The 22280-nt window shown below is 42.0% G+C and overlaps 2 protein-coding genes across 3 annotated transcripts; one reads left to right on the top strand and one right to left on the bottom strand.

Moving 5' to 3' along the window:
- Positions 1-99: 99 nt before the first annotated feature.
- LOC109896956 (negative elongation factor A) lies at positions 100-12494 on the bottom strand. Its single transcript, XM_020491430.2, has 11 exons — positions 12028-12494; positions 10441-10612; positions 9876-10037; positions 6845-6934; positions 6581-6708; positions 4497-4566; positions 2741-2829; positions 2555-2666; positions 1843-2150; positions 1390-1489; positions 100-890 (listed from the first exon to the last, which is right to left on the bottom strand). The coding sequence occupies exons 1-11, from the start codon at positions 12235-12237 to the stop codon at positions 706-708; spliced, it is 1626 nt and encodes a 541-aa protein (XP_020347019.1). The 5' UTR covers positions 12238-12494; the 3' UTR covers positions 100-705.
- A 496-nt stretch (positions 12495-12990) lies between these two features.
- LOC109896958 (neuropeptide-like protein C4orf48 homolog) lies at positions 12991-17281 on the top strand. 2 transcript variants are annotated; one of them, XM_020491432.2, is made up of 4 exons: positions 12991-13123; positions 13378-13523; positions 13861-13949; positions 16140-17281. In XM_020491432.2, the coding sequence occupies exons 2-4, from the start codon at positions 13412-13414 to the stop codon at positions 16209-16211; spliced, it is 273 nt and encodes a 90-aa protein (XP_020347021.1). In that variant the 5' UTR covers positions 12991-13123; positions 13378-13411; the 3' UTR covers positions 16212-17281. The 2 variants fall into 2 exon arrangements, with proteins under 2 accessions (XP_020347021.1, XP_031688076.1); XM_031832216.1 differs by having other exon boundaries at positions 13011-13067.
- Positions 17282-22280: the final 4999 nt, after the last annotated feature.

Raw genomic sequence — 22280 nt, forward strand, 5'->3', positions numbered from 1 at the left:
ATAGAACACCTTTACCCTAGTCATCATGAGCTCCGACAGAATGGTAGAGTCAGGAGGAGAGCGAGAGCTTCTGAAGGACTGTTTAACACTCTGGAATCGGAACATTTTTCGCTTTATTTTTCTTCCCTTCTTGGTAAGGATGGGGAAAAAACGAGACATTCTCCGGAACTTTTCAAAACAGAATTTCACAGCAAAAAGGAAACCCATCACCTCTCTATCCGTCACATTTTCACTGATGGGTTGGGCTCTTTAGTTTCTTACATTTTCTCAGACGAAGTAGGAAGAATACAGTAAACGTCATTCTCACAATGAAAAACACAGACAGTTGTAATATTTTGTGGCATGCTTGTACCTTTTCATAGTAAAGCAGGTCTTGACAGGTATCTTATGAAAATAAGGTATAAGGACTCTTCTAACACACAAATGTTCAGGAATCTGAGGGGACATAACTAAAACAGAAAAGAAAAACGAACCAACGGAAACGAGTCTTGAGGGTCCCTGCCTTTTGGCAATGAAGGAACTTTGAGAAAGAGGGATCTGTTCCCCCACTCCCCAGCCCCTCTCACGGGCTGGATTTGGCCCATGTGTATTTGCACAAGTGTGTGAGTATGACAAGTCCCTGGCCACCTGAGTAGGATATGGCCTGCGTGTGTAGGTAAATGTGTATATGTGTGTTTAGTCCTGGCAGGCAGGCCAGCAGCCACCTCAGGAGGTGTTGGTGATTGGTTTGTACTTCTTGAGGCGGGTCCACTGTCCTGTGGAGTAGTTCATCTCAAACACCGTGTCCACCAGCATGGTGGTGCTGCCCGTGCCGTCCGCCTTGGGCAGGATCTCGGTGTGCTCGCTTAGCTTGATCTGGATGATGTCGCCCTGCTCCGGACACGGGTTCTCTGGAGGAGGGGAGACACCAACATGTAGAGGTGTAGTTGGTGTGTGTCATTGCAGGAGAACTCGCAGTGGAGCGAGAGTGTTTTAAAAGGTGTGTGTGTAGCCAGCTCCGCCTCCAGAGCACTTGAACATACCCACGCATTACTAAAAACATTACTAGTACGTTAAACTCATACAGCATGCCACTAAGTGGACATACTCCAGCACAGGTCTGTTGCACCTTAATTGGGGAGGATGGGCTCGTGGTAACGGCTGGAGCGTAAATCAGTGGAATGGAATCAAATACGTCGGAATTTGCCATTCCACTTCTCCGTTCCAGCCCTTATTATGAGCCGTCCTACTCTCAGCAGCATCCCCCTGTACTTGAGGGAATATTTCTTCTCCCTTGCAAAAAGCTGTTACTTATTACAAAAACTTTGCAATTTCCAACAGTACAAAACTCACACGCTAGGTGGACTTCATCTAGGAAAATGGGAGTATGTGCACAAAGCAGTACAGTACCTCTGGATCCGGCCATGAAGCCCAGGATGAGAGCTTTCTCTGGTCTGGTGACCTTGTTAGCGGTCTTGAACATTTCCTGAGCAGCATACATCTGTTCTCTCTGGGGGGGACCACAACACATGGCACAGAGATTACACCACACCACACTTCATGCATTTACATTTTAGACATTTAGCAGATGCTCTTATACAGAGTCACTTACAGTCACAGTGCATTCAACTAAGACAAAACTACATACCTCTTAAGTAAAACCACCATCCCATACCAAACCAAACCACCATTACAAATACGGAACTACAATCTCTACAGTCAGTGTTTGTATGGAAGCGTAACATTCTAGCATAGTAACACAAGTTCATCTTAGAATGCATGCCCAATATATCGCTTCATTCTAAGTAGTATAGTGGTGCGAATGTTGGAACAGAGTCCCAATGATGCCTTTATCCAACTCACAGTGAGCGAGAGGTTCTTTTTGGGCTGGGGCGTGCTGGGCTGGGGGGTAGCGGGGGGCTGTGTGGCTGGGGTCTCGGGCTGCGTGGCAATGGCGGCAGCTGGGGGGCCGTTGCTGCTGGCGGGGGTGCTGGCTGGCGTGCTGGGGGAGGCGGGGGCGGTGGGGCTGGCGGCCGTGTTGCCGGCGTTGTACATGGGCGTCCTTTGTTTGAACTGGCCGGGGAGGGTGGTGGCGGCAGCGCTGGGCGTGGCTGACTCCTCAGGCTGTCGACCCGACTGCAGGGCGTCGCGCCCTGCACCGCCCGCATTCGCTAGAGAAAGAAGAGGAGGATGAATGAAGACTCAGTTTTTCGACATCTGAGACTATCGCTCTATCAATCGCTAATTGGTTGTGCAGAAGATTGGATAGGAGTAAGTACGGATGGAAATCTTGTCAGAACTTTGTCAATCCAGGTAGTTTGTCAAACCAATACATCAAATTCCATGTGGTGTATCAAAAGGCAAGCTGCTACGAGGATTGTAAATCAAGCTGCCTCGCTACAGAAACAGGAGACTGCCCTATAGACCGTTCTGGCTCAGACAAGGCTTTAATTGTCAATTGCCCAGGGCTTATTTACTCAATATGCTACAACCGTGCCATATTGCAAAAACCAACTTCGTAAAAGACCAAATGGAGGGTAACAGATATCTAGGTGTGTGAAGTTGTCTCTCTCACCTGGCTGCGTCTCTGAACTGGGAATGTAGGAGGAGGAGGGGACCATACTGGGAGTAGCAGGCAGGTAACTCGTAGACGGCAGGGCGCTCTCGTTGTTCAACGCACCCAGTTTCTGAAAACACCCGTTGGAATAGGTTACAATTCAATACATCACTTTGTAAATTGCGTGAGTGTCTCTCGTCCTACCTGTGTAGACACCAGTCCAGCAGCATAGTCTGGTGTAGCATTCTCAACCACAGCCTCCTCTTTGGCAGCTTTCTCCCCAGCCTCTGTTTCTGTTACCACGAGAGAAAGAGATCAATAAGGATGAGTGAGTCAAAGACGGTGAATAATAGTGAAGACTGCTAGCTAGATAGAGATACAGTGCCTTCGGAAAGTATTCAGACACCTAGACTTTTTCCACATTTTGTTACGTTACAGCCTTATTCTAAAATGGATTAAACAAATAAAAACCCTTAGCAATCTATACACAATACCCCATAATGAAAAAACAAACACAGGTTTTTAGAAATGTTTGTACATTTATCAAATATAAAAAAACATTGACATAATATTTACATAAGTATTCTGACCCTTTGCTATGAAACTCGAAATTGAGCTCAAGTGCGTCCTGTTTCTATTGATCATCTTTGAGATGTTTCTACAACTTGGTAAATTCAATTGATTGGACAGGATTTGGAAAGGCACACACCTGTCTATATAAAAAGGTCCCACAGTTGACAGTGCATGTCAGAGCAAAAAACAAACCATGAGGTTGAAGGAATTGTCCGTAGAGCTCCGAGACAGGATTGTGTCGAGGCACAGATCTGGTGAAGGGTAAAAAAAAAACTATTCTGCAACATTGAAGATCCCCAACAACACAATGGCCTCCATCATTCTTAAATAGAAGTTTGGAACCATTAAGACTTTTCCTAGAGCTGGCCGCCCGACCAAACTGAGCAATCGGACCAGAAGGGCCTTTGTCAGGGAGGTGACCAAGAATCCGACAGTCACTCTGACAGAGCTCTAGAGTTCCTCTGTGGAGATGAGAGAACCTTCCAGAAGGACAACCATCTCTGCAGCACTTCACCAATCAGGCCTTTATGGTAGAGTGGCCAGACGGAAGCCACTACTCAGTAAAAGGCACGTGACAGCCCGCTTGGAGTTTGCCAAAAGACACCTAAAGGACTCAGACCATGAGAACCAAGATTCTCTGGTCTGATGAAACCAAGATTGAACTCTTTTGCCTGAATGCCAAGAGTCAAGTCGGGAGAAATCCTGGCACCATCCCTACGGTGAAGCATGGTGGTGGCAGCATCACGCTGTGGGGATGTTTTTTCAGCGGCAGGGACTGGGAGACTAGTCAGGATCGAGGGAAAGATGAACGGAGCAAAGTACAGAGAGATCCTTGATGAAAACCTGCTCCAGAGTGCTCAGGACCTCGGAAGGTGAACCTTCACCCCAGTCTAACAGGACAACGAGCCTAAGCAGACAGCCAAGACAACGCTGGAGTGGCTTCGGGTCAAGTCTCTGAATGTCCTTTAGTGGCTTAGCCAGAGCCCGGACTTGAACCCAATCGAACATCTCTGGAGAGACCTGAAAATAGCTGTGCAGCGACGCTCCCATCCAACCTGACAGCTTGAGAGGATCTGTGGAGAAGAACGGGAGAAACTCCACAAATACAGCTGTGCCAAGCTTTTAGCGTCATACCCAAGAAGACGAGGCTGTAATTGCTGTCAAATATGCTTCAACAAAGTACTGAAAAGGGTATTTTTATAAATTTGCTAAAATGTATAAACAGTTTTTGCTTTGTCATTATGGGGTAGTGTGAAGATTGATGGGTGAAAAAAGTAGTAATTTTAGAATAAGGCTGTAACATAACAAAATGTGGAAAAAGTCAAGGGGTCTGAATACTTTCCGAATGCACTGTTGATACTGTAAATATATTAATAAATGCATTTACCCAAAGTCTTTCTTCTCCTCTTTGCCTCTCTACCAGCTCCCACCATATCGAGCTCTGAGATGTCTAACAACTAAAGAACAGACAATAATGTGCATCAGACTCGCTTAACACATTGAACCATCAATTTAAAATGACAATCCTTTTAATACAGCTTCCCATCAGGGTTTCTGTTAGCCGGTAACAGCTGGCTTTTGGCATTTAAAAAAAGTTAATAAAATGTATTTAATTCTGCAAAAAAATGTATAATCTCATTGCTAAATAATGCTTTGCCAATTCATTGATGAAAATACAACAGCGTAGACCTTAGAGTGAAATGCTTACTTTACAAGCCCTTAACCAACAATGCAGCTTTTAGAAAAATACCTAAGAAATAAAAGTAACAAAGGCTATACACAGGGGGTACTGGTATAGAGTCAATGTGCACCGGTTGGTCGAGGTAATATGGACATGTAGGTAGAGATATTAAAGTGACTATGCATAGATAAGAGAGTAGCAGGAGCGTAAAAGAGGACCATGCAAATAGTCTGGGTAGCCATTTGATTAGATGTTCAGGAGTCTTATGGCTTGGGGGTAGAAGCTGTTTAGAAGCCTTTTGGACCTAGACTTGGCGCTCTGGTACCGCTTGCCATGCGGTAGCATAGAGAAGTCTGTGACTTGGGTGGCTGGAGACTGTGACAATTTTTAGGGCCTTCCTCTAACACTACATCACTTCCTCTCACAGGCAGTGATGCAACCCATCAGGATGCTCTCAGATGGTGCAGCTGTAAAACCTTTTGAGGATCGGAGGACCCATGCCAAATCTTTTCAGTCCCCTGAGGGGGAATAGGCTTTGTCGTGCCTTCTTCACAACTGTCTTGGTGTGTTTGGACCATGATAGTTTGTTGGTGATGTGGACACCAAGGAACTTGAAGCTCTCAACCTGCTCCATTGCAGCCCCATCGATGAGAATGGGGGCGTGCTCGGTCCTCCTTTTCCTGTAGTCCACAATCATCTCCTTTGTCTTGATCACGTTGAGGGAAAGGTTGTTGTCCTGGTACCACACGGCCAGGTCTCTTACCTCCTCCCTCGTTGTCGGTGATCAGGTCTACCACTGTTGTGTCATCGGCTAACTTGATGGTGTTGGAGTCGTGGCTGGCCGTACAGTTGTGAGTGAACAGAGAGTACAGGAGGGGACTGAGCACACACCCCAGAGGGGCCCCCCGTGTTGAGGATCAGCGTGGAGTATGTTTTGTTACCTACCCATACCACCTGGGGGTAGCCTGTCAGGAAGTCCAGGATCCAGTTGCAGAGGGAGGTGTTTAGTCCCAGGGTCCTTAGCTTTCTTGATGAACTTTGAGGGCACTATGGTGTTGAACGCTGAGCTGTAGTCAATGAATAGCATCTCATATAAGTGTTCCATTTGTCCAGGTGTGAAAGGGCAGTGCGGAGTGCAATAAAGATTGCAGGATCTGTTGGGGTGGTATGCAAATTGAAGTGGGTCTGTTGTGAGTCATGACCAGCCTTTCAAAGCACTTCATGGCTACAGACGTGAGTGCTACGAGTCTGTAGTCATTTAGACAGGTTACCTTAGTGTTCTTGGGCCTAGGGACTATGGTGGTCTGTTTGAAACATGTTGCATCCTGGAGTTGCATGTTCTGTTAAGATGAATTACCATAATCTAAATGTGATTTTGGTTATTTTGAGCACCGTGCGTGGACGTCCTAATCAGTTTACACACCCAATACATTTGGGTCCAGTACATTTCTCAAATGTCCGGTAAATTAAAATGCTCCTGGTCAAATGTCCAGCACCACATTTTCATAACAGAAACCCTGCTTCCTGTCTACTGTGAAAATCATTTTTTTATTACAAAATTACATATTGGTTTCCTTACTGTATAAGCAGCCTATGAACGAGGTTAGACAGCAATCCATGCTTTGGTTTTGCCTGTGTGGCCACTGTCCGAAAACAAAACCAAAGCATGTATTGCGATCTTACCTTGTCCATAGACTGCTTGCAGGATGAGGAAATCAAGGTAATTTTGTACTTTGGGTGAACTATCCCTTAAAAGAAAACAAGGTCACTTGTTAAGGCCCCTTCGTTACCTTGACTCCCCTCTCCTTGCGCAGGGGCGTCCGTGCGGGGGCTATGGGTGTGCGGTTGCTCGGCGGGCTGAACATACTGGGGGTGGTGGGGCTGCGGAACGGGGCTTTGGGGATCCCCTTGAGGGGTGCTGGAAGGGAGAGTATAAAACATGATATCTCAGCAACCAATTAGACACCCGTGGGTATGAATGTGTGTGTAAGTGTTCATATGCATAGTCTTAGCAACAACAAGTATTGTAATTGCTGTGTGTGTGTGTCACTCACTGGTGGTGTCAATCTTCTTGACCAGGCCTCTTCCTTTTGCATGGAAAGGCACTCCCGCTGTCTTCTTCAGCTGTTGAGCCGTCTCTGTGGCTGAAACCACAACAGACCGTGAGGCAAAAATATTTTGCAATGGAAAATGTTTAAAACAACTAATTTAGTTAAAGTTCCACCCAGTTTCATCCTGTTTGCTTCTGTTAGATTCCTAGTGAATACACCAGAGGGTGTTGTTCATTTGGCACCAAACAGAAGAAAACAAATAGGGAGGGACTACATGAACTTGTCCAATAAGAAACATTCATATTCATTTTCCAGTGCGTGCTGTAATGAACATGAGTCATGACCATTCACTAATGTGAAAAAGACCATTCACTAAACTAGCACAAAAGGTAGGGCCCTATAAAATAGTATTTTTTGCCTGATTTAATTTTGTTTCCCCTCCAAAATTCCAGTTTCTCTGTTTTGATTTTACAGGTTTCTGTTTTTCCCCAGTTTCAGGTTCTCTAAATCATACTTTTTATATAGAAAAACTAAAACATGATGTTCTAAATCCACAACCATGCTTAAAACCACATCAAGAGAACACTTATGAGGTCTGGGAAAAATCTAAGAAATCTTGATTTTTGGGTGTAGTTCATCTTTAATTTAAGTGCAGCATGAGACCATTGTTTGGTTAGCGATGTTTCTGTAGCGCTCACGTGATTGCAGAGTTGGTAAAACAAAAGGCCACTAATCATGATATTCTGCCAGGTAGACATTGGCTACTTTGAAATTAAAGTTGATCTAGTCAAAAATTGCTCCGCCATTTCCTTGTTACTAGAACTCTAATTGCCTAATTTCAGTTTTAGTGTAGAGAATCATTGTACCATCTACACCAATGTGAAATATATTTTCCATAATTAAAAATATTGTTGCTTCAGCCGTTTGAAGCTATTGTACAAAACCGAAAGCAAAACCAAAACCGGAATATCGCATAAAGAACAGATCTACTGCTTCTTAGACTTGCTTTCAAGTAGAATTATAGATCTATAACACATTTCTTTGTGAATTCAGTTGGGTCGCCCCAAAAAGTTACATATTGCCACTAACATTTAATTGAGGTTTTTGAGAAAGCCTTTCCATCTACCAGAAGACGGCTGTCATTACATTAGCATCATCGCTAACGGCTACGCAAAGTGTTCGACAAACGCGTGCACATACACACACGGGAATTCCTGTGCCTTTGCCTCTTCAGAAAGTTGAAGGAAAATATGAATCACTGACGTATTTTGTTCAGGTCTTATGATAATCTTAAACAAATGAATGAATGCTCAATACATTTAGTTAATTTCCTAGTAAGCTCAATTGATTTTTTAATGTTGTTGAATTCCATTTTAAGGTCTAGATTCCATCTGCGTTCTCCGCAACGGAGATTTTATAGGGCCCTACAAAGGACAGGAGACCCGAAACATGGCGAGCCAGGGTCTTTCCTGCATAGAATAGTCTTGGGCGGGCCGCCTAAGTCCAAATAATTTATTTTCAAGATGGAATAACACTGTCAGCGTAAACTTAAATGACAAACTAGTATGTAGAAAAGATAGACCTATGTATCTTTAAATACATATGAGAACTAACAATCACTAAAATAAAAGCCAGACTAAAACGATGATTTCAGAAGTATTGACTTGTTAAAATGTTTGAGCATAAGGACACAACATTAGCCATGGCAAAATGCATAGGATTGCAGGAAATTTACTTAAACTGCAATATTTTCTCTCAGCTCCAGCTTGAGGGAGCAGTCTCGGGAAAGGACTTGTCTATCCATATACACCAGTGTACAAATGAGTATACAAAACTGTAGGAACGCCTTCCTGATGTTGAGTTGCACCCCCTTTTGCCCTCAGAACAGCCTCAAGCCGTCAGAGCATGGATTCTACAAGGTGTCGAGAGCATGGATTCTACAAGGTGTCGAAAGCATTCCACAGGGTTGCTTGATGGCCCATGTTGACTCCAATGCGTCCCACAGTTGTGTTAAGCTGGATGTCCTTTGGGTAGTGGACCATTTTTAATACACATGGGAAACTGTTGAGCATGAAAAACCCAGCAGCGCTGCAGTTCTTGACACCTGGCACCTACTACCACACCTCATTCAAAGGCACCTAAATCTTTGGTCTTGCCCATTAACCCTCTGAATGGCACACAGACAATCCATGTCTCAAATCCTTAAAAAAAAAAAACCTGTCTCCTCCCCTACATCTACACTTACGGAAGTGGATTTACCAAGTGACATCCATAAGGGATCATAGCTTTCACCTGGTCCGTCTAGGTCATGGACAAAGGAAATGTGCCTAATGTTTCGTCCGGACTTTTTAGATTGCGTGTAGTTAGGTATTCTGCACTTTGAGCTAGAAACAAGCATTTCACTGCACCTGCGATAACATCCACAAATCTCTGTACGCGACCAATAAACGTAAGTAATTTTGATTAGCAGGAAATTTGCTTAACTGATCAAATTCTCTACACTCCATAACAAAATGTGTGAAAAGAAAAATGCATATAATTTCCTTCAAGAAATTGGCTTTAAAACACTGAAATTCTCTCAACTGCCAAGATGGGGGCCTCAAAAACATTCTTGCCCAAGGCCTTGACTGAATTCAGCCGCACCGATGGGCTGGCCGTGCCACGCCCACCACCGTAGCCCCTTTTAAATACAGAAAAAGCACTGGGACCATCTGAAGAGTCTAAAGTGGCTTCACTTTCTCATCTGCACTGACATGCGAAAAACAAATGGACAAGTGAAAGCAACTCCCAAGTAAGCATCCACCATAGCACTTTAACTTTTGCTTTTCAGATCAGGGGCCACATTCATTAAGCGTCTCAGAGTAAGAGTTGTGATCTGCCTTTTAAATCATAATGAGTAACATTACATGGACAGGGGGAACATGATCCTTGATCAGTATTCCTAGGCCCCAGATGAAGAAGATGACGAGGATGCCACTTTAGACTATTGACATGCACCCAGGGTGGGTGGATCGAGTGAAGTATCTTCTCTTACATTTCTGCAGCAGCTCTGCCCTGAGGGTGGCGCTCTTGGGCTTCCTCTTGAGCTGGAAGTGTTTGACGGGGGGCGTGAGTGGGCCCACCAGGGTGGTCAGGGCGCTTTTGTTCAGGTACTGGCACTCCAGAGGGAGCATGGCCGATGCCTCACACTCACTCACTGCAGGGGGAGAACAATCAAATGTATTTATAAACCCCTTTTTACACAAGCAGTTAACACAGTGTTTTTACAGCATCTCAAACCTAGACCCCAAAGAGGAAGCAAAAGCAGAAGTGTGAAGGAAACAGGCAGGTGCAACCAACAAGTATCTGCACAAGCACTAACATGTTCACAGGTGATAAAGAAAAAGTAGGACTCTGATAGATGGCCAACCAACAGGTGATGTCAGAACAGCACCAAAATGCAGGAGCATGCATCCTATTCCATACTACAAATTCCCCAAGCACAGTTTACATAATCACAGTCATTCCAGTTGTAAAGCTAGAACCATGACCCTCAATGTCCCCTTCTGCTCTCATTTTACTCTTGACTTGTGACCCCCAGCCTATGGTAGTGTACCCACCTTTCTCCCGGAGCTCGCCCAAGATGTCCTGTACGTTAGGGTTCTGCTCCTCCAGGTCCAGGTTGAGAGAGCCTGTCTCTGGGAAGGACTTAAGGATATCTGCCACCATCAGTACCCAGGGCTCAGAGTCCACCGTGGCCAGCTGGATGATCTCTGATAGGGCCTCCTTCATCTGCATGTCAAAGGAGGTGATTGTGGAGGTTAGTAGAGCAAGATTTTTTTTTTTTTTAAATACACTTTTAGCATTCAATCTTGTGGAATGGTCATCTGTCTTTAGGCTTTACATGCATACATGGCTCACAGTATGCATTGCTGTCTGTTGATAGGAAGAAATCGATTATAGAATCTCCATGGGGCAGGGTGTATATGGGCATAAGAGGGAGATGGAGGTTAGAGCAGGGCACAGAAATAGAATACATCCAACTACTACACCTTCAATAGTGTGTGTGCCGACTTTTTTTCCTGGCCTGTTGGGCTGTCAGTAGCTAACATGGGCATCCTCAGGAGTACCGTAAACCTGGGATTGAGTGCAGGAGACTTCAGGGCCTCTATGATAGACGAGCAAGGGACAAGGCCAAGCACATCATAGAGGACCCCACACAGTCTTGCCCAATGTTTTGAGCTTCTGTTCTCCAGAAGGAGATATAAAGTCCCACAGTCCAGCAATAATAGGAGCTGGACAAGTTTAATTCTGGCAGCTATCAGGCTTCTGAACAGTGGGACATGGGAAAGATGTATGCCCAATACATGGTCAAACAGTAGGCCGCAGGGACTGTGAATGACGGTGATAATGCATTACAGGATATGTAGATTTTGTTATGGTTATGAAATTGAAATGACACGTATAAATGTATACAGGTAGCTAATTCAATCAATTAATCATCACAGAACTATAATAAGTCAACAAAGCAATGTCGAGAAATTGTAGTGCACCTGGTTTACAACAAGTTGTAGTTAAGAAGCGAGACTGTATCAAAGTTAATAGAACGTTTAGCTATTAGACGATTAAAAAAAATTAATTTTTAAAGGCTGTTTCCCAATTTTGACTTGTAACCTAACTCGCTGGTAACGCCCTCCAAAATGGCACAAGCAGCCTGGCAGACATGCGAATCCACTTGGAGTGACAAAGCTCCGAGAAGTTTTGAGCATTTGAACGCTTCTCGGACGACCAACAAAAAAATCACGACTACACTACAAACAGGTTCAATATTACACGTCAGGCTAGACAGCTAACTAAGTTAACTTAGTGTTTGTGAAAGCAATCCATGTGCGTTAGGTAAACAAATGAGACTGGACAGAATGAGCCCAAACAAACGACAGTTAGCTAGCTAACTACCTCTTGGCTGTAGACACTTGGCTCTTCCGAACAGGTCTCCCTAAGCGAAGAGTCTAAGCCATATGCAGCTAGATAAGTGTACCCTGAAAACGGTTAGATTGTAAATATGGTGTAATATACTTCCCACTCAGGAAATATTAACGTTAGTTAGAAACTCGACCAAGGCTGCATGCTGCAGAACCCCATTTAAACTAACTAGTAGCAGTGGCTAACTAGTGTTCAGTCAGTCATATAGCAACTCGCGTACCCACCTCATCAACAGTCCGCCTCGGAAGATGCAGCATCCCGAGCAAGATTTTTAGCTTTACTGGAGGCGACAAACTAGAAAAACACAACCGTATATTGTCGATAACTGAAACAGTGAGGAGTGAAGCAATACTAGAAGGCGCCCAAAGTTCGTCTGTTGATCCTAGTTTATTATGGAGCCACAGGCCGGTATCGCTATCCTTCATCGACGCCATCTTGGAAAAAGAAGCGTTTTGAGTTCGGGCATTTTAAAAGGCTACCTAGCTAAGAAAACTTAGAACGGTTGGTTAGGACACACCCACCATGGTCATGCTGAGTGCTAACGTGGATCCTTGGGACGTTCTTACACTAAACCCTAACCTTAAACCATTTTAAATGCCGTCCCAAGGATTCTACATATCAAGGACCCCATGTTCATGTCGAGGGAGATCAAAGGAACACACATCTCTCTTACCTATCCAAAAAACAAATGTAATTTTACATGGCCTTTTGAAAATATTGAGTTTACAGAACACTTGAGATGTACGTCTGTAACATCATTGCTGTTTGACTCTAATGGGAATGCTGACTTCCCTTTTGCAAATAAGTCTAATAATACAAACCCTTTTCTTGAAATTGACTTGGAGAGTGCACTAATGTGTAGGAATTAATGGTCCGTGTACGTGCGAATAATATTTATTGTACAACCATTTCTGTATAATGTTATGCAAATAAGCGACTGCGAAGAAATGTGAACAATATTAGCGAACCAGGGAGGCCAACATTCAATTTGGGATGAATAAATTAAATGAAGAAAATAATTTAGTGTAGGCCTAATTTTACGGGATTTGTGGAGGGGTAATCCGTTTGCCTAATTTACAGTTGCCACAGTCACAAAAACTAAACCCTAACCGCACTTCTAAATGTATGCTTAACATTAAATTAATACATTTTTTATGAGCCAATTTTGGTTTTGTGGCTGTGGTAACTAGTGACTACCCTCAAAGGGTTTTATACGCATGCGCCTTCTGCCCTTTGAATTAATATTCAACAGAATCGTCTTGAGGTGGGCGTCTTTCAGCAGGCTACATTGTTTTTATTTTCTTTAAAATATCACCCACAGTGAGTAGGCCTACATTAAATGTTATACTGTTCTTAGTTATATTTCCGATATTTTTCTTTATGAAAAAAAGATTGGCCCATTTAAAACGTTATCTCCGCATCTGTGATGTTCTTATGGATGCTGGTGTTGCTTTCTTTAGTCGTGGAAACGTAGCCTACAATCGTTTTCATATATCCTATCAATGCTTCGTTTATAAACGTAATTATATATCATAAGGAATCATATGCTAAAATTCGCCATCTCCATTTTCCAGGTCTTTCTCTTGACATTTTGCACCGAGCATCAGTATGGTATCGAGCGGCTATTTGCAAGCGGTGATGCTGCTATTAGCGGTGCAGCTCTTGTGTTTTAGGCCAAGTGATGCTGAGCAGGAGGCAGGGACGGTAATCCCTGCTGAAAGTAAGTGGTTTTATTTAATATATTGTCTTTGTTGCATTTGCGATTATACACAATGAGCGGCTGTTATTGTAGTGTGGATGACTATTGTCTATGTGTATAAAGATTTTTTTTTTAAATCTAGGCCCAAACACAATCAATTGGCCCAAACACAATCAATTATGATTGATTGCCTAATCGATAGGTTATACCAATTGAAAACAGCAATTGAGGAAGTGTATCAGCAGATAGGTATTGATTGTAAATATAAACGTCTTAAAATATTGTATTTGTTTTCACAAATAGCCTATAATGAATCATAATGAACACAGTTTTTATATTTTGTCACGTTGTCTTGCAGGTCGTCCCTGTGTGGACTGTCATGCATTTGAATTCATGCAGAGGGCACTACAAGACCTTAAGAAGACTGCTTTCAACCTTGATGCCCGGGTAACAGTTGCGATCCCTTTCTTTTCAGTTACACTTTATGTTACAGCGTGTCATTTTATTAGGATCCCCATTTAGCTGTTATGAAGCAGCAGCTACTCTTCCTGGGGTCCACACAAAACATGAAATATGACATAATACAGAACATTACTAGAGAAGAACAGCTCATGTGTAACAGTATAACTTTAGACCGTCCCCTCGCCCATACCCGGGCGCGAACCAGGGACCCTCTGCACACATCAACAACAGTCACCCACGAAGCATCGTTATCCATCGCTCCACAAAAGCCACGGCTCTTGCAGAGCAAGGGGAACTACTACTTCAAGGTCTCAGAGCAAGTGACGTCGTCGATTGAAATGCTATTTGGCGCGTACCACCGCTAACTAAGCTAGCCGTTTCACATCCGTTACACATGGACAGAACTACATCAATTTACTAACTATTGTATTTACACATTGTTACACTTAATGCTTGAAGTGGGCCGTAGTTGTCCACCTTTGATTTTCTATTGATTGACAACTGGCACCTGTAAAATAATATTGTATTGCCTTTAATATATGATAAGTCCCAGCAGTGGTGTAGTGGTGCCTGGTGAAGTGGGTATACTCTAATTTGACACACAAAAAAACAGCCCGCCTGGTGAAGGAAATGTGTGAAAAAGTATGTTTTCCTATAGTTTTTTTCAGGTTTTTACTCTCAATCACACTTTTTTTTTTTTAAATAGAAAAACAACGATGCTTTAAGGCAACAATGGGTAAGCAAAGCAGTTACTGCAAAAGTTTGGTCCGAAGTCTTATTTGAATCTTTGCGATGCGCAATTCAGTCATCATGCGGTGTTTGAACATTTCTCAAGGCTTTCACAAAACCTTCCCAATTAAATGTAGACTGCAAAGTAGGTCTACCTGGTAGAATGATATGATGATGAATCGGAAGTGCATTTGTTTTTCAAACTCTGCCATCACGTACACTGTAGGTCTACATTGTATAGTACAGCAACACTGTTAGCCAAAAGGTCTCATGCTAGGTGCACAATTGAATTAATGGGCATCTAAACTCTCCCAGAATATTTCCGTTTTATTTTTCCCAGACCTCAAAATGGTCTCCTTATGTATGCATGCATTAGCATTTCCTGGTATAAGTTGAAATGCCTTTCCTACCAGCTACGGGCTACCGATGTCGTTTTTTTGTGAGATGCTCCTGGTTGAGAGTTGTGTGCACTTGCTGACAGATTCATATTATTAAGATGTGAGTATACGCAATGCCCCCACTACCCCATTGTGTACCAGCACCTAAAATGAGTATCAGCACCTAAAATGAGTACCAGCACCTATTTCATTCCACTTCAAGCACTGGTTATGGCTGGGATAGTTGCTCCTTATAGATGCAGTAAAGGGGTCAATGGAACGCAGACCCTTCCATTGACCAGATTAGCACACATTTGACAAATTTGATCTAACTAAGTGGATATTTGTCAAATCCATCATGATTTATTTATTGTAACAGACCCACAATGTGGTTACTTAAGTCCGATTTGGATATATTTGGAAGTTTTCGCTACATAACATTTAGAAGTTGTCCCTTTTCAGGTTTAGAAGAAGTGACTGCTAAATGCTAACTCCTGTTCGTGTAAACTGGTTAGCATAGCTAGCGTACAGAAATCCGTGGTGGTAGTCCAGTCATTTTTAACTGTAATACAGTTGATACAGGCGCAACTTTGGTTTTAGAAGTGGGGGGGACATATACATTTTTTTTATCCAGTCAACTAAACACTCCAAACAGCCTACCTGACCACTCGGAGACGTCCACATGGTCCTAAAGCACACCCGTACCTCGTTTTGTATCACACTCCAATGATAAAACCAGTACAAAAAATGCAATATCAGAATGTTGGGGGGGACATCTCCCCTTTGTCCCCAGTGAAAGTTGCGCCTCTGGTGAAATACACACATAAACAATAGCCTAAATGTACGCTATTTTTTCTGTGTTGAAATAAGGAGATTTGGGATCTTTCCTCCACATGTTGCCATGGCAATTACAATGTTTTGGTCGAGTTCGATGGACCTTTTCACCACATCTATACTCTGGCCTGCTGTATACCTACCTGTAAAGTTCCTCTACAAGTCTTAGCCTAGTTTAAAAAGTTTACTCCTCCCTAGTACTCCCTAACATGGCATTGCTTTTGTTTCCTCCTAGACTGAGACTCTGGTGTTGAGGGCAGAGAGGCGAGCCCTGTGTGACTGCATGCCCACTAATACCCTGCGCTGAGTGGAGTAGTGATGTGCCCCCCCTATGGCAACCAACCCCACACCCACACCGGACACTTACTTTTACCCACTACAAACAACGCCTGGACTAGACAGTTGTCTCTCTGAGCTTCCTTCTATGGAATATTGTACCATTTAGTTTGCTAATTTGTACAACAGACACTTTATTTTCTTTGCTAACATATCACTATTGATATTGCAGTGGTTTAATTATTTAAAGATAAGATTTCATTTTATGAGTTTAGATAAGCCAGTTATGCGTTACTATGGCATGTAGGGCAAAGCCAACAACAGCTAGCCTATTGTCCCAGAACTCATGTCCATGTCTTATGTGAGGGTTTGTTTTATCTGAGGGATTTTGTGAAATAAAATACGATTTACACTTTACACATTTAAGTTAAAGGAAAAAAAACACTTTCAATTTGGATGTAACCTATTAGTTGTGCTATAGCATAGTAGATCTGTATATAGGTTCAATGGACAGACACCTTTTATTAAATGTGTGCCAATATGATCAGGATAATTAACATATACATAGATACACGCAAAGCAGCACCATTACATTCAAAATAGTTGTTAATTCATAATAACATGCATAACATAACAAGTGTCTGGGAAAGTTATTTTTTATTGGCATGGCAACACCAGGCCTTTAGAATAAGTGTACTTTTTAGGTGTATGTGGTACCATGCATGTTTATAGGGTGTAAGCCTATACTCATCTCAACCAGTTGTTTATGGCAATCAGTTGTCTGAGGAACTTCATAATTTTGTTATATTCATCATATCTTTTGTCTTTATTCTGTCTATCTGAACTGTATGAAGATAAAAGAGTTGGATGATGTAGCGGTCAGGAGAATATAGACAAACAAACGCATATTTACCACTAAGACATAGGGACTGTAGAATATTGACAATGTATTGCTAAAATGGTAACTACAGAGGAGTATTATTAATTATAATAATGCTTTGTGTTTGTGTTGTTGCATTCTTTGTTTCAAAATGTCAATAAGCTGCTTTTAGTAATGTCTTGTATGTTTTATTTAGTATTAAAGTCATTATTATAACTTTCGTCACTGTATGTATGCCTTTCTGATATCTTTTTAGTGGTTGTGGAAATAACTGAAGGCCAATCCCAAATGAACCCTAAGCCCTACACACTATGCACTTGAAGAGATCTGAGAGGATTTGATTGGTACATTACAGGCTCCATATTTCAGTGTCTGGCAAGCAACCCCAGGAGCAAGAGAACATTTGTTAATCAAGGTGTGTGTGTGTAATGTATAGTTTTGCTTCTTATACAGTGGGGCAAAAAAGTATTTAGTCAGCCACCAATTGTGCAAGTTCTCCCACTTAAAAAGTTGAGAGAGGCCTGTAATTTTCATCATAGGTACACTTCAACTATGACAGACAAAATGACAAAAGAAATCCAGAAAATCACATTGTAGGATTTTTAATGAATTTAATTGCAAATTATGGTGGAAAACATTTGAATGATCCAGAAGAAGATTGGGAGAATGTCATATGGTCAGATGAAACCAAAATATAACTTTTTGGTAAAAACTCAACTCGTCGTGTTTGGAGGACAAAGAATGCTGAGTTGCATCCAAAGAACACCATACCTACTGTGAAGCATGGGGGTGGAAACATCATGCTTTGGGGCTGTTTTTCTGCAAAGAGACCAGGACGACTGATCCGTGTAAAGGAAAGAATGAATGGGGCCATGTATTGTGAGATTTTGAGTGAAAACCTCCTTCCATCAGCAAGGGCATTGAAGATGAAACGTGACTGGGTCTTTCAGCATGACAATGATCCCTAACACACCGCCCGGGAAACGAAGGAGTGGCTTAGTAAGAAGCAATTCAAGGACCTGAAGTGGCCTAGCCAGTCTCCAGATCTCAACCCCATAGAAAATCTTTGGAGGGAGTTGAAAGTCCGTGTTGCCCAGCAACAGCCCCAAAACATCACTGCTCTAGAGGAGATCTGCATGGAGGAATGAGCCAAAATACCAGCAACAGTGTGTGAAAACCTTGTGAAGACTTACAGAAAACGTTTGACCTCTGTCATTGCCAACAAAGGGTATATAACAAAGTATTGAGATAAACTTTTGTTATTGACCAAATACTTATTTTCCACCATAATTTGCAAATAAATAAATTAAAAGTCTTACAATGTGATTTTCAGGATTTTTTTTTCTCATTTTGTCTGTCATAGTTGAAGTGTACCTATGATGAAAATGACAGGCATCTCTCATCTTTTTAAGTGGGAGAAGTTGCACCAGGGGTGGTTGACTAAATACTTTTTTGCCCCACTGTAGATACTGCACAGCGCTATCCATCAGCGCTATCCATCAGCGCTATCCATCAGCGCTAGTGGCAGAGGCACATTGATTATGTCAAATGGCACCCTATTCCTTATGTACACTCTTCAAAAAGGGTGCTATCTAGAACCTAAAATGATTCTTTGGCTGTCCCCCTTTCCACAGAGGGTTCTACATGGAACCCAAAAGGGTTCTTCTATGGGGACAGCCAAAGAACCCTTTTTTCTAGGAGTGTAGTGCTGTGCACTACTTTTGACCATAGGCTCAAGTCAAAAGTAGTGCAGTATATAGGGAATAGCGTCCCATTTGGGAGGTATCCAATGTGTAAAACTGTATAGGGCCATATTTCTCCCCTGCAGGGAATAGGTGCTGTTCGCTCAGGAAACAGTTTTTATGTGTTTAGTCACACTATCAACTACTGTGTGTGTGCCTGTGCCTATCTTGCTATAAACCAGTGACTGAGATGATTTTCTCTGAATACATCAGTGGACACAATATATATTATATATTATTTTTGTACATACAGTTGAAGTCGGAACTTTACATACACCTTAGCCAAATACATTTAAACTCAGTTTTTCACAATTCCTGACATTTAATCCAAGTAAAATTTCCCTGTTTTAGGTCAGTTAGGATCACCACTTTATTTTAAGACTGTGAAATGTCAATAATAGTAAAGAGAATGATTTATTTCAGCTTGTATTTATTTCATCACATTCCCAGTGGGTCAGAAGTTTACATACACTAAATTTGTATTTGGTAGAATTGCCTTTAAATTGTTTATCATGGGTCAAACGTTTTGGGTAGCCTTCCACAAGCTTCCCACAATAAGTTGGGTGAATGTTGGCCCATTCCTCCTGACAGAGCTGGTGTAACTGAGTTGGGTTTGTAGGCCTCCTTTCTCAAGCACACTTTTTCAGTTCTGCCCACATATTTTCTATAGGATTGAGGTCAGGACTTTGTGATGGCCACTCCAATACCTTGACTTTGTTGTCCTTAAGCCATTTTGACACAACTTTGGAAGTATGCTTGGGGTCATTGTCCATTTGGAAGACCCATTTGCGACCAAGCTTTAACTTGACCTGACTGATGTCTTGAGATGTTGCTTCAATATATCCACATAATTTTCCTACCTCATGATGCCATTTATTTTGTGAAGGGCACCAGTCCCTCCTGCAGCAAAGCACCCCCATAACATGATGCTGCCACCCCGTGCTTCATGGTTGGGATGGTGTTCTTTGGCTTGCAAGGCTCCCCCTTTTTCCTCCAAACTTAACGATGGTCATTATGGCCAAACAGTTCTATTTTTGTTTCATCAGACCAGAGGACATTTCTCCAAAAAGTATGATCTTTGTCCCAATGTGCAGTTGCAAACCGTAGTCTGGCCTTTTTATGGCGGTTTTGGAGTAGTGACTTCTTCCCTGTTGCGCGGCCTTTGACAAGATCCTTTGCTGTTGTTCTGGGATTGATTTGCACTTTTCACACCAAAGTACGTTTATCTCTAGGAGACAGAACGCGCATCCTTCCTGAGTGGTATGACGGCTGTGTGGTCCCATGGTGTTTATACTTGCGTACTATTGTTTGTACAGATGAACGTGGTACCTTCGGGCGTTTGGAAATTGCTCCCAAGGATGAACCAGACTTGTGGAGGTCTCAATTTTTTTTTCTGAGGTCTTGGCTGATTTATTTTGATTTTCCCATGATGTCAAGCAAAGAAACACTGAGTTTGAAGGTAGGCCTTGAAATACATCCACAGGTGCACCTCCAATGGACTCAAATTATGTCAATTAGCCTATCAGAATCTTCTAAAGCCATGACATCATTTTCTGGAATTTTCCAAGCTGTTTAAAGGCACAGTTAACTTAGTGTATGTAAACATCTGACCCACTGGAATTGTGATACAGTGAATTATAAGTTAAATAATCTGTCTGTAAACAATAGTTGGAAAAATGACTTGTGTCATACACAAAGTAGATGTCCTAACCCACTTGCCAAAACTATAGTTTGTTAATGTAACTTCTTATGGCTGCAGGGATAGTATTGAGTAGCTTGGATGAAAGGTGCCCAGAGTAAACTGCCTGCTCCTCAGTCCCAGTTGCTAATATATGCATATTATTATTAGTATTGGATAGAAATCACTCCGAAGTTTGTAAAATTGTTTGAATGATGTCTGTGAGTATAACATAACTCATAGGGCAGGCAAAAACCTGAGAAGAAATCCAAACAGGAAGTGGGAATTCTGATGTTGGTCAATTTTCAACCCAGCCTCTATTGAATACACAGTGGGATATTGGTTATGTTGCACTTCCTAAGGCTTCCACTAGATGTCAACCATCTTTAGAAACTTTGATGATTCTGCTGTGAAGTGGGGGCTCATAAGGGCTGTTTGAGCCAGGTGTCTGGCAGAGTGCCACAGGCTCTGAGGCGCGGTCACGAGAGAGTTAGCTCTCGTTCCATTGCTTTTCTACAGACATAGGAATTCTCCGGGTTGGAACATTATTGACATTTTATGTTAAAAACATCCTAAAGATTGTTTCTATACTTAGATTGACAAGTTTCTACGGACAGTGACGGAACTAGGGAACACGCTTCATGACTTTGGGTTTGTTTACCAAACGTGCTCACAAAAGTAGCTCTTTGGACATAAATGATGGACATTATCGAACTACATCAAACATTTAATGTGGAACTGGGATTCCTGGGAGTGCATTCTGATGAAGATCAAAGGTAAGTGAATATTTATAATGATATTTCTGACTTCTGTTGACTACCCAATATGGCGGATATCTTTTTGGCTGCTTTGTTGTCTGAAAGCTGTACTCAGATTATTGCATGCTTTGCTTTTTCCGTAAAGTAAAAAAAAAAAATCTGACACAGTGGCTGCATTAAGGAGAAATGTATCTATATTTCCATGTCTAACAATTGTATTTTCATCAACATTTATAATGAGTATTTCTGTAAAATGATGTGGCTCTCTGCAATATCACGGGATGTTTTTCGAACTAGTGAACGTAATGCGCCAATGTATACTGAGATTTTTTAAATATAGATATGCACTTTATTGAACAAAACATATATGTATTGTGTAACATGAAGTCCTATGAGTGTCATCTGATGAAGATCATCAAAGGTTAGTGATACATTTTTCTCTCTATTTGTGCTTTTTGTGACTCCTCCTCTTTGGCTGGAAAAATGGCAGAATTTTTCTGTGACTTGGCGGTGACATAACATAATCGTTTATGGTGCTTTCGCTGTAAAGCCTATTTGAAATCTGACACTTTGGTGGGATTAACAACAAGATTACCTTTAAAATGGTATAAGATACATGTATTATGAGATTTCTGTTGTTTGAATTTGGCGCTCTGCACTTTCACTGGTTGTTGTCATATCAATCCCTTTAATAGGATTGCAGCCCAAGAAGTTTTAACAAGACATTTGTGGAGTGGTTGAAAAACGAATTTTAATGACTCCAACCTAAGTGTATGTAAACTTCAGACTTCAACTGTACATCATTTTATTCTACAAATTGTGGTTATTAAGTGATCATGATTAATGTTATTATTGCATAGAATAAAAAATAAAAAAAGCATTTTCTTCAAAACCTTGTAGCCTTTCCTTGTATAGGGTCTGAACTGACGGCTCAGCTTGGAATGAGACCACAGGCATTATCTATCAAACAACGATCAAAAGAAATGGCTGTCTGAGATCACACAGCAACAGTTCTCTCCCTCTGTAGACATATTGTTCTGGT

Source organism: Oncorhynchus kisutch, linkage group LG9 (assembly GCF_002021735.2).
Source record: "Oncorhynchus kisutch isolate 150728-3 linkage group LG9, Okis_V2, whole genome shotgun sequence".
NCBI lineage: Eukaryota > Metazoa > Chordata > Actinopteri > Salmoniformes > Salmonidae > Oncorhynchus > Oncorhynchus kisutch.

Coding starts and splice junctions, on each gene's coding strand:
- LOC109896956 (XM_020491430.2), bottom strand. CDS start 12,237: ATGGCGTCGATGAAGGATAGCGATACCGGCCTGTGGCTCCATAATAAA. Junction 2,667..2,740: donor CTGGACTGGTGTCTACACAG/GTAGGACGAGAG, acceptor GGGTGTTTTCAG/AAACTGGGTGCGTTGAACAA. Junction 1,490..1,842: donor AAAAGAACCTCTCGCTCACT/GTGAGTTGGATA, acceptor GGTCCCCCCCAG/AGAGAACAGATGTATGCTGC.
- LOC109896958 (XM_020491432.2), top strand. CDS start 13,412: ATGGTATCGAGCGGCTATTTGCAAGCGGTGATGCTGCTATTAGCGGTG. Junction 13,524..13,860: donor GACGGTAATCCCTGCTGAAA/GTAAGTGGTTTT, acceptor GTTGTCTTGCAG/GTCGTCCCTGTGTGGACTGT. Junction 13,950..16,139: donor CTTTCAACCTTGATGCCCGG/GTAACAGTTGCG, acceptor GTTTCCTCCTAG/ACTGAGACTCTGGTGTTGAG.